General features: G+C 37.0%; 1 protein-coding gene across 1 annotated transcript in view; it reads left to right on the forward strand.

Annotated features, from left to right (window-relative positions):
* The window catches only part of PCDH15 (protocadherin related 15), a 1,798,632-nt gene that overhangs the window by 1,441,719 nt on the left and 343,661 nt on the right, over positions 1 to 13,252 (forward strand). The window contains exon 18 of the mRNA XM_045164127.1: positions 6,399 to 6,531. Within this exon, the coding sequence (XP_045020062.1) occupies positions 6,399 to 6,531 (133 nt within the window). The remainder of the gene's footprint in view (positions 1 to 6,398; positions 6,532 to 13,252) is intronic.

Raw genomic sequence — 13,252 nt, forward strand, 5'->3', positions numbered from 1 at the left:
GTAAATCTGGATATAGCACAGTATAATTACAAGTGCAGTTTAACTTGGACATGAAGGAAAATGAGGTATCCTAGCAGAAAAAAACAATAAAAGCAAAGATACAGAGACACAGCAAAGTATTGTCTGCTGTGGGAACTGTTAAAATCTATCAACCAATCCCTATTGTTGTTAAGCTGAAATTTAAATCAGTAAGTAGAGCACATGAGTACCAGAAGGCTGTGCCTCTTGCTCATCTCTCTAGTCTTAATTCCTACCATTGCCCTAATTATATCTTTTTCTTTAGTTGTACAAAAGGTATTGTTTTCTTATTTATTGGTCTCTGAATTTGCACACATGTTTTTTCCCTGTCTGTAATGCCCTGTGGTTTTTATACCTACGTACATCTTGTCCCTGTAACTTTCCCTGAGAAATTTCTCTGAAGTCTTATGTTAGTGTTAAATCTGGGATTGTTGCTCCTATGGATCCCTGTATGTATTTCCAAAATAATAAAACAGAACCTATGAACACTGAAGTGTAAATACAGCTTTTTTATTGTAATATTGGTGAAGACAAAGGAAAAAAAAAACTTAAGCTTTTATTTTGATGATCCTCTTAGAAACAAGGTAGAAATATAGAGTTACAAATAGATACCTCATAGCATGTGTTGACACATTTAAAAGAAAATTACTATACAGACTGTGCAATCTTCTAAATGTCAAGAACATTATCTCAGTACCATTGAGTACTATTGTCATATAAAAAATTTGACTTTTTGTCTTCTTAAAAATTATACCATTTCTGAAGTTAAAGCGTCTTAGGCCTCTCTTCACAACCTCTTTTTATTCATATTTTATTTTGTTCTTAAAAACCAAGTGCTATGGGTGAAGTTTGATTCATAATATAAACAATTAAAATTGATTGTGATATTATAGTCTGATCCAAATACTTGAAATTTGTGATTTTCTGTGAGATAACATCCTTCCTTGCAAACCACAGATGTTTTATGCTCTCACACAGAAACATACACACACATCAGATAATTAAAAAGTCTTGTTTACTTCCCAGTTTTGTTCTTGTAGAATGTGGGGAGAAAAGGCAGGCAGATTTTTAATTTGTAAGTTTTGCCTTTGAGTTTGTCTTCTATTGCTAATTATCTTCACAACCTTGAATCTATCACTTCATCTTTCTGATTTTCTAATATCCTTTCATAAAATGAGGGTTAAACTAGACGGTTTCCAGGGTCTTTTAAAATCATATGATTATCTGAGAAGTTACATCACCTTTCTTGTTCTACTTTGAACTCATTACGAAATTAGAAGTAAAAACTTTATGATTTTTGTGTTTATCGATTTATCTACTATAAATCTGACTATATTATAAAAATAAAATTTATATCATATAGATTCTCAGTTTTATGCATTTAAGACTAGCTGTAAAACATAATACAAAGTGTTAACATAGAGTGCTATTATTTACCTTGTGACTGTCCTGTTTTGTTATGTGCTTAATTAATGATATTGAATTACTAATCTTTATACAGCATTAATGATATTATTTTACTGTTAATACTATTGGGATTCAATTTTAGAAAGCTAACTCTGACACTATATTAACATCAGGGCTAAAAAGGGGATAGAGTTTTAGAAGGCCATAACCATCAAGAAGGTTGGTGCTTATTTCAACTTATTGTAGCAAAGTGCCAGGATGTTAAAGATGAAAAACTTAAGACCTTGAAATATGATCATACTCAAATAACTCTAAAATCCAAGTGTGTGTGTGATGGGAAAGGGTTGGGAATTTTTAGTGATTCTAGCATTTGAATTACTGGAAAGGAGCAAAGGAAGCAGAGGAGTAAGTGCAGATGAAGGAGACGGTCATGTTGGGCCTTGGTGTTCACTGTCTTCTGCCTTGGGAAATAGAGTCATTTTTTGTTTTACATTTAATTTTTTTTCTTCTCTGTGCCAAATACACAAGCTTCTTATGAGTTAGAAGTCATTACTGTAGGGTTGTGGATGTAAACAGTTTAGTCAAAGGGGGAAGAATAAGGAAATATGCAAAGTACAATAAGTTTAGCATAAATTATACTTTTAAGAGCAGAAGGAGACCCATGTTCAGATAAAACTTTTATGAAGTGTTCCACACCAGTAAGTTGAAGCTCTAATGAATATCAAAAACAGGAAGGTTCTAGATTTTTGAAAGGAAACTGAATTTAGGGTACAGGTGTTTTTTACGTCAAAAAAGTGAGGGACTCTCTTGCCTCCAGGGTTATTAAGGAGAGTTTTAGGTCAGCTTGTAGAGAAATCCCCTGGACTCCTAACTTAAAAAGCAGGGGAATCTGCATGTTTTACTCCCCATGAACTTCTGGGACCCTGGTCTTCTAAATCAAATTTGTGTGAGAAAAATCTTATATATTCATGGAAAATGTAGATTTCCAGTCCCACACTGAAAGATTAGGATCCAGTATGTCTAAACCCTAACACCACCACAATCCACTCGGGAAGGGAGAGAGGATACTGCACCTGTAGATTTTAGCTTAGAAAAGTAGAAAAATGCAATTAAAATGTAAAATATTTAAAGAGATGTGAATAAGATAAATGCAAGCTTATTAATTCCATTTCAAAGAATAGAATAAGAAACCTTATTTTGAATAGTTATCAATAATAACTGATATATGTATGGTTTTTAGTATGTACTTCCCTGGTGGCTCAGATGGTAAAGAATCTGCCTGTGATTCTGGAGACCTGGGTTTGATCCCTTGGTCATGGAGATCCCATGCAAAAAGGATTGGCTACCCACTACAGTGTTCTCGCCTGGAGAATTCCATGGACAGAAGAGCCTGATGGGCTACAGTCCATGAGGTCCCAGAGTCAGACACACCTGAGCAACTGACACTTTCACTTGACTTAATATATTTATATATACACACATACACATGTGCACACACACACACACATATTTAACCCTTATGCTAATCTTAATGTTATTATTATATTTAGTTATCAGATGAAGATCAGATCAGTCGCTCAGTCGTGTCCAACTCTTTGCGACCCCGTGAATCGCAACACGCCAGGCCTCCCTGTCCATCACCAACTCCCGGAGTTCACTCAAACTCATGTCCATTGAGTCAGTCATGCCATCCAGCCATCTCATCCTCTGTCGTCCCCTTCTCCTCCTACCCCCAATCCCTCCCAGCATCAGAGTCTTTTCCAATGAGTCAACTCTTCGCATGAGGTGGCCAAAGTACTGAGGTTTCAGATAGTGAAACTGAAAGAAGTCAGTTGCCTATGATCACATCTGGTAGCATCAAAATTTTAACCCAGGAATGTGTGGTCAAAAATCCAGTGCTCAACATTGCTCAGCTAGGATTATTATCAATATGGTGGAGGGTAAATGTAATTGGGCTTATTATGCACAGAGGATGTGCCGGCAGCAAACAGGGAGAAATAGTAAAATGTGTGAATCACTTTATATGTAACAAACACTAAGAAAATAACTCAGAATGATGAAGGGTAATATTAGCAGTCATGCTTATCTTGGAATGGCTGTTGGAATGAGATCACCACCTGGGAGAATAATATGCCCACTCATACTGACAATTACTTGATTCCCACATAATGAAAAGTGGGGCTCTTTGCACACTAAATTTTTAACTTCCTGATATTTCTCTTTTTCATCTATCCATTATAGTTGTTGTTTAGTCACTAAGTCATGTCTGATTCTTTTGCGATCCCGTGGACTGTATATAACCTGCCAGGCTCCTCTCTCCAAGGAATTGCCCAGGCAAGAATACTGGCATGGATTACCATTTCCTTCTCTAGGGGCTCTTCCTGACTCAGGGATCAAATTTGGGTTTCCTGAATGGCGGGTGGGTTCTACACCACTGAGCCACCAGGGAATCCCACCATTATAGTACTGATAAGGGTAAACTTGATACCTCTAAGTTTATAAGCAACATTTCACCATCCATTTTAACCTACTTTAAACATCTTACCCTTAAAACATGAATTGTAAAAAAAAAAAAATTAAAAAGAAAAGCAATTATATTTTGATTAATTTTATTGGTGAATTTTAATAATGAGATAATATCAGAGCAAGAAATAATGCAGATGCATTAACTAATTATGAAGTCTAAAAGATTTTAATTTAGATTGAGATTGCTTTGGAACAATATTGTGATAAATTTAAGTATGAAATTTTTTTAAGTCACTGCAAATTTTTTGAGGTACTTAGTATTCTACAGTATTCTACTGAAAGTATGTTCAGAAACAATTTGAACTTAGGCATATTATAAGGTGATAAGCTAAAAAAATATTTTCAGTGCCAATAAACTGTGGAAAATTCTGAAAGAGGTGGAAATACCAGACCACCTGACCAGCCTCTTGAGAAACCTAAATGCAGGTCAGGAAGCAACAGTTAGAACTGGACATGGAACAACAGACTGGTTCCAGATAGAAAAATGAGTATGTCAGGGCTGTATATTGTCACCCTGCTTATTTAACTTATATGCAGAGTACATCGTGAGAAACGCTGGGCTGGAAGAAGCACAAGCTGGTATCAAGATTGCCGGGAGAAATATCAATCACCTCAAATATGCAGATGACACCACCCTTATGGCAGAAAGTGAAGAGGTACTAAAAAGCCTCTCGATGAAAGTGAAAGAGGAGAGTGAAAAAGTTGGCTTAAAGCTCTACATTCAGAAAACTAAGATCATGGCATCTGGTCCCATCATTTCATGGGAAATAGATGGGTAAACAGTGGAAACAGTGTCAGATTTTATCTTTTGAGGCTCCAAAATCACTGCAGATGGTGACTGCAGCCATGAAATTAAAAGACACTTACTCCTTGGAAGGAAAGTTATGACCAATCTAGATAGCATATTCAAAAGCAGAGACATTACTTTGCCAACAAAGGTCCATCTAGTCAAGGCTATGGTTTTTCCAGTAGTCATGTATGGATGTGAGAGTTGAACTGTGAAGAAAGCTGAACACTGAAGAATTGATACTTTTGAATTATGGTGTTGGAGAAGACTCTTGAGAGTCCCTTGGACTGCAAGGAGATCCAACCAGTCCATTCTAAAGGAGATCAGCCCTGGGATTTCTTTGGAAGCAATGATGCTAAAGCTGAAAGTCCCGTGCTTTGGCCACCTCATGCGAAGGGTTGACTCATTGGAAAAGACTCTGATGATGGGAGGGATTGGGGGCAGGAGAGGATGAGCTGGCTGGATGGCATCACCAATTCGATGGACATGAGTTTGAGTGAACTCCGGGAGTTGGTGATAGACAGGGAGGCCTGGCGTGCTGCGATTCATGGGGTGGCAAAGAGTCAGACACGACTGAGTGACTGAACTGAACTGATGTTCTATATTTCTCTTAAAAGCTTTTCAAAGTAAACAAATATAGATTACTAATCTCAGAAAAATGTTTTCAGTAACATGTCTTTAACTGATACACTTAAAGAACTTTGGGCTACTTTAAGAAAATTTTAGCCCCCAATAGAAACTGTAAGAAATGTGTTTTGAATAAAAAGGCATAATTTTGTTAAAATAAGTTAAAGCATACAACTCAGGCAGTGGTGGTATGTTTTTATGATAGAATACTAACTTTGTAAACCCCAGGTCTCATTAATATAGTCTAGACAATGTTTCTTCTGTACCAATCTTGAATATGTTGCTTCTTCGGCTTTTGCTACTTAAGGAAATTTCAGAGTTTAGAGACAGCAATAAAGGTGATGATATCAATGCTAATGGTTTTGTCCTTCTAATAGCAGAATAACTTTTGTCCCTCAAAAACTAATGTCCATCGATCTAAGCCTTCAGTTAAATCTAACCTCCAAATTTTTATATTATACTCTTTTAAAAAGACTTAAAAACAGATTTGGTATTGTTTGCAACTATTTTACACAACTATTACTTTATGATCCTGACTCTTGACATGCATTTCATTAAGCCATTGATGTCAGCAAAAAAGCTAATAAAACACAGCCCATATTTTGTTTTCTCTGTTATTTTAATCAATACTCCCTCTGCTTGTTTAATAGGAAGAAATCCCCAAGGACAGCTCTTATTACCAAATATTTACGGAGTATTTTTTTGCTATTAGAGAAGCATTACAAAATAAAGTCAAAAGTCAAGGCAATTTAATTCATTACCTCTATTTGCACAGCTATTTCTTTTTAATTCACAGTATTAATCTGAGTAGCATGTTTTTTTTTTTCCTTTTGGTAAGATAATTTCCTAAAAACATCATCTTTTGGTGGTAGCTTTTGTTTTTCCACCTTTTTATTCTGAACTGCTTTATTATTTCCCATAAAAATTCAGAATTTCTCTCTCCTGTAAACCCAACAACAGAATATCAAATGCACTCTGTCATTAAATGTGATGTAGATTTTTACCCATCTTGTTTGCTTCTCTTTCTCTGCAGGCATTCCATCTGCACTGTGTACATTGAAGTGCTTCCTCCAAATAATCAAAGCCCTCCTCGCTTTCCCCAGCTGATGTATAGCCTTGAAATCAGCGAGGCCATGAGGATCGGTGCTGTTTTATTAAATCTACAGGTATGCTCCTTAGTTTACATATGAAATTCTAGCAACAACCTTGAAGGCTAAGGGTTTAATATCTGTGCAAGAAGGGAGAAAACCTCACATGTCACTTACACTCTGATGAATGACAATTCCATCTGGAAAGGAAAGTAGGGATAATATGGATGGAGGGTTTCCACAGCAAATCTATTCTATTGATTGCCACTATTGAAGCACTAACGTTAGCTGGCAGGAATTAGCTGCAGTCATTACAAGAGAGAATGAAAGGATTGGAAGCATGCACTTGAATATCTTATACTTTGCATCCAAAGTGTTTGCAGCTGACTCTTGTGTTCTGTCTTGGATTCCTTTGCCCCGGCAGGATTTATTTTTGCTGCAGTGTTCAGTATAGAAAATGACTTTAGATTCACCAACTGATGGTAGGCATTCTAATTCAGAGGCAGACACTTTTATTTTGTGGCCATGGGAAAACCTTGTAATTGCTGTGCCTCAGTTTATTTGTTTAGATGAAGGGGGTAGATTTAGGTGATATTTCTACTCACAGCTCTTGATACTTGGGCATATGAGTTACTTACAGAATGATAGCTTGATTTTCACAATTTATATATTCCTGGCTAAAGCATATTTGGCCAGAAAATGCTATATTTTCAACTGAACCTACAGTTTCAAGTTGGGCTACTTGTACTGTTGATGATAACTGTCACTTGCTATAAAATTAATGAGTGCAAGATATTACTTTATCTACGGATATTCAGAGGACAGAGAATTTATCATCTCCTGGTGTTATATGGGAATAGCAGGAGTTGCTGACATGAGAATTCAAGAAGCTGCCCTTGAATTTTTTTTTCCTTCAAATGTGATGATTTAAGAAAATCCCAGCATTGATCTTTGTCATCATATGAGATGACATGAGGCATCTTGAAGTCCTATTTGAATACAGACACCCTCTCTCTCAAACCCTGATGATATAAAATTAAAGGTTCCACCGAATGTTTACACTAGAAGGACTGCTGGAAATAATGAAACATATCAACCTCATTATCTAAATGTGGGAAATGAATCTTATAGAAAGTAAATGGGGCCTAAATCAGTTGATGAAATTATCAACATTTCCAAAACAAAGCTCATTCTGTTATAGCCCACTCATTTTCTGAGGCTGCTAAAATTTTGGCTGGCATTACCAGATACTTCTTTTTACCTCTGCTCTTTTCTCTATTTTGTTGCTTTTTATCTAGGTAACTAGAGTGAATTTACTTTTGTTAGTCATTTACTATTAAAACATAGGGAAATAAAATTATATAAAAGTAAATATATTAGTAATAAGGAAATTTGGGGGATTTTAATGGATAAAATAGGCTTCCTTGGTGTCTCAAACAATAGAGAATCTGCCTGCAATGCAGGAGACATTCGATCCCTGGTCCTAGAAGATCCCCTGGAGAACGAAAAGTCTCTCCATTCCATATTCTTGCCTGAGTCCCTTGGAGTGCAAGGAGATCAAACCAGTCAATCGTAAAGGAAATCAACTCTGAATATTCACTGGAAGGACTGATGGTGAAGCTGAAGCTACAATACTTTGGCTGCCTGCTACAAAGAGCCAAGTCACTGAAAAAGACCCTGATGCTGGGAGGGATTGAGGGCAGGAGAAAAAGCTGATGGCAGAGGATGAGATGGTTGTGTGGCATCACTGACTCAAAGGACATGAGTTTGAGCACACTCTGGGAGATAATGAAGGATAAGGTAGCCTGGTGTTCTGTATAGTCCATGGGATCGCAAAGAGTCGGAAGTGACCAAATGACTGAACAACAAAAGAAAAAAAAAATCCTGTAGCTTCTTTAGGAGAAATAAAACATTTAGTTGAGTCATGTAAATGATAAAATATGGAAAACCAAATATTAAATAGTTACATTTATAGAATAATGAAAATTTTTGTTTACCTATAATGGGAATTTATTTTGTTTAAACAAAAAGTAAAGACAAATAAATCTTAGATTTGTAAGTTCAGACCAAGAAATTGTACATGTTTAACATTTAAATATTTCTTAAGAATGTGCCTTTGTATAATTTAACTTTCTGTAAGTTAGATATAATTTTACTTCTAAAATGGCTCTGGTTTCATTTCAAATCCCAGAAATATCTTGGAACCGTAGTACAGGAGAATAATTCTACCTGTGAGTTAAAGATGAAAAGGAGTTGGCCTTTTTCATATCTCAAATTTCTCTAGTACAAAAGCTGAGAAAATACTTGAAGTGACATTTCTATTCACCCTTTGTGCTTCTGGTAGAAGTGAAAGAAAAGATGCGAATTGCAATGGCAGTCTCTATTAGAAAGAACTAGGGTGACACCATCAAGGCATTTTTTATAAGCCACCAACCATACACTTTTGCTCATGATCAACTGAAACTGAATTTAAACTAGTGACCTAAAAGTTGAAAAGCTCTGTCAAATTACTCTCACAAAGACTTCTAATAACAGAATGTATTAGAGGTACTTCTGGATACATTCTCATCTTTTTCACGCACAGCACTGCCCACTGCTGACTCACAGCTCAATTTAGAAAGACAGGATTTATGGAGAAATATATTTTCGAAGATAACAGAAGACTGACTTCAAAATAATCTGTTTTGACTGAGATGAAAGTGGTTTCTTTTCAGACAACAATCTTTGTTTCCCTCCCCAGCCCCTTTCCTTTCCTCTTGTAAGTATTTTCCTTTCATTCTTTCTAAAAGTTGTTTGGGAGGCTGTGATTTTTCTCAAAATATCCTATTAAGGATATTTTGCCTAGCTGCTTTTCTGATGGCATTTCATGGAGGAAAATATTACCGGGAGCTTTTATTTTTTCAAACTCGTTGTGCTGATCGGCGTTAGTATTAGGTGGGACTTTTTCTTCCAGAATTGGTCAGATCTTGCTCTAAAGCATGTTCCTCCTTTGTAATTCTGAACTACCAGTGAAGCCTGTGAGACTGGTGTGCTGGTGCCAGAGCACACACTGGGATCCTGAAAGCAGGCTGTGTGCCTCTCTTCCCAGTTTTGTGTTTGGTTATGTCACATTGCTAGCTTGAAATGGCCATGGTGGGTGTTTTTATGCCATCAAAACTAGCAAATGCAATGAATCAGTACCCTCCAGTCCAGATCAGTTGTTAAACTTTTGCTTACACACCATTGGATTTGGAGCAAATTTCTCAAGATTCAGATCACTAAAATGTGTTGACTCTAGCAGCTTTCTGCATCTTTGTCCCTCTGAAATTTTGATCTACTTCCATCACTTTAAAGATGAGAGCTATGCTTCCAAATGTGACTCTATATTATACTCAAATACGATAGGTCTCAGCTTTTTTATCCATATAAAAGCATTTTTTGCTTTCAAATTACCCTTATAATTTATGACTTACATTCTCATCGACTGTCTGACACATCCCTGTTACCACTAGTATAATCCTTTCTTACACATGGATTCTCCTTGTACCATCACCATCATCATCATACTCATATAATAATAATAGCTATATAATAACACTTATGTGGAACTTAGTGAGGCATGACTACTTCCAATAATCATGTACAGATGTGAGAGATGGACTATAAACAATTCTGAGCACTTAAGAATTGATACCTTTAAATTGTGGTGCTAGAGAAGATTCTTGAGAGTCCCTTGGACTGCAAGGAGATCAAACCAGTCAACCCTAAAGGAAATCAACCCTGAACATTCATTGGATGCTGAAGCTGAAGCTCCAGTATTTTGGCCAGCTGATGAGAAGAGCCGACTCATTGGAAAAGACCCTGATGCTGGGAAAGATTGCAGGCAGGAGGAGAAGGGGATGACAGAGGCTGAAATGACAGGATGGCATCACTGACTCAATGGACATGAGTTTGAGCAAACTCTGGGAGATGATGAAGGACAGGCAAGCCTCGTGTGCTGCAGTCCATGGGTTACAAAGAGTTGGACATGACTGAACGACTGAACAACAGCAACAACAATGAGGCAAGCACTATTTAAGTTCTTAATTGTCTCAGTAAGGACTGCCAGGTTTATATTATATACTCACACTCAAAATTTCAACAATTAGCAACATAAAGTGTTATTTCCTACACACACTGTGTGTCCATCATGAATCAATTCTAGCTCTGAAAAAAAAATTCTACCCCTATTCTTCATGATTTTCACTCTATTTCAGAATAGTGGAACAGCCTCTACCTGGGACAGTGTTGTTCCTCTGACAGACTGAAAAGAGAGGCACAATAAACCACATGCTGTCACATAATGCTTCTTCTGGAAGTAACACAGGACCCTTCTACCCACATTTCCTTCACCAAACCAGGTCACAATTCGGCTAGTGATTCAATTATGGCAAGGATGTATAATCCTATCACTAGAAAGTGAAGTTGCTCAGTCATGTGCGACTCTGCGACCCCATGGACTGTAGCCTACCAGGCTTCTAAGTCCATGGAATTTTCCAGGCAAGAGTACTGGAGCAGGTTGCCATTTCCTTCTCCAAGCGATCTTCCTGACCCAGGCATTGAACCCAGGTCTCCCGCATTGCAGGCAGGTGCTTTACCTAGAGGCAGACATTAATTACATGGCCATGTCTGATGTCAAGAGCCATGACTTCTTTTGGTACAGCCTTCGCTTTCCAAATCACTGCACACAGCAGCCTTGCTAAATGATTCATAACTGCCTAACATAATTTCCCATCCTTGCAACAAGCAATAACTGTTTCCTTACCTCCCTTATCTTGATGTCACTGCTATTTATTTTTTGGGGGGTGTTTATCATGGTACAATCCAATTTTAAGCACTAAATTGTAAATTAGTTAAAATGTCTAGGGTTTTGTTGCCAAATTTCACATTCTATGCCCATCTCAGGTTGGTAGTGACCGCTATATTCAGTCTGCATTCTGAAACTCAGAGTAATGGAGCTGCCTCTGTCTATAATTTTATTGATCTCTTGACTGAAGGCAATATTTGCAGTGGAAACACAACAAAACCCAACACAGCAAAAAGCAAAACCTAGTTATTTGCTATTACCCATCAAAGAGTAGGACACAATTGAGCAACGGAACAGCTACCACCACAAAGGAATGATGCACGTAATATCTATTCATACACCGCCCCCACTGGTGGAAAAAATCACATGAATACTTCTGAGTTAATAGGTCAAGAATGTAAAATCTTCACATAGGCAAATAATTCCACAAGTTCATGGCAAAATTCAGTGATGTATGTTATTTTCCCTAAGAAAGGATGCCAATAGTTTCAAAATATTTACTTTCAGCACTAAACTATATAAGTAAACAAACAAATGGGCTTCCTAGGTGGTGGTAAAGAGTCTGCCTGCCAATGCAGGAGATGCAAGAGATGTGGGTTCGATCTCTGTGTTGGAAAGATCCCTTGGAGAAGGAAATGGCAACCCTTTCCAGTATTTGTGTTAAGAAATTGTAAGGAAAGGACAAAATCCCAAGCATTATAGTTAAACATGTATGTGCTTACCCACTATGCCCATGTACTTGCAGTATACTTGCAAGATTTCCATTTTCTGTTCTTTATCCTACTCAAGCTGTTAGGAAACAGGCAGATATTCTTTCTACACTGAGGCTACTTTATGGTTTGGCTCATGACCACTGTTGAACATTCAGAAGTCTCCATCTGTTTATCACCCTCCCCCTTATCCCAAATGCAGAGTACTGTCTATTTCACTTTCTGGACAAAGAGAAAATACATATGCTTCATAAAAACAGCTTATTGATAGTCTTTTTTTTTTTTTTAGAAAGTCAATTTTTGCATATTTCATATAGTCCATTCTTAAAGATGGAAAGCTAAGAGTCAATTTTCCGAATATCAAATTCTGTGCACATCTATTGTTTTAAATAACAAATCAAAAGAGAAATTTTAAAAATTTTGGTTGGTTCAGTATAATTTGATAAATCAGAATGTTTTATAAGTTCTCTTAATCCAACTTATTAATTGTCCTTATTCTCTGCCATAATATTTCTCAAAGATTTTTTTTATTTTACTGTTACATTTTTGCTTATAAATTGTGATTATGTTGTTGAAAGTCAGTTACCTTAACCTGCTAAAAAGAAGTTATATCTTTTTAACATATGTATAATACATCACGTCATTTGGGCATGTTGGGGAGGAAGACGTTTTCCATTACCATTCCAGTTTTATGGCTGGTCTGAATTAAATTAACATGAGACAGATAAATAGTAGGAAAGGAAACAAAAATTTAATAACACTGTACATGGAATAGACTCCAGGTAGCTCTTGCCTGGAAAATTCCATGGAAAGGGGAGCATGGTGGACTATAATCTGTGAGGTCACAAAGTGTCAGTCATGACTGAGCACATGTCCATACAAACATGGGAGAGACCCCAGGCGGTACTAGTGGTAAAGAACCTGCTGCCAATGCAGGAGACTTAAGAGATGTGGGTTTGATCCCTGGGTCGGGAAGATCCCTTGGAGGAGGGCATGGCAACCCACTCCACTATTCTTGCCTGGAGAATCCCATGGACAGAGGAGTCTGGTGGGTCGCAGAGTCAGACACGCCTGAAAGGACTTAGTATTATTTCTAACATAGAGAATGTGTAATAGAATTTAGAGTATAACCTAGATAAAGCACATTTGAGTAAAAAAAGAAAACTTAAATTCCCAGATTCTACTTCAAAGGATTCCTAGTTCTAGGTAGAATACTCTCCATAAATCTGGGTAGGAGATATCCCAGCAGTCTTGGAAAACTTCA

Source organism: Bubalus bubalis, chromosome 23 (assembly GCF_019923935.1).
Source record: "Bubalus bubalis isolate 160015118507 breed Murrah chromosome 23, NDDB_SH_1, whole genome shotgun sequence".
NCBI classification, from domain to species: domain Eukaryota; kingdom Metazoa; phylum Chordata; class Mammalia; order Artiodactyla; family Bovidae; genus Bubalus; species Bubalus bubalis.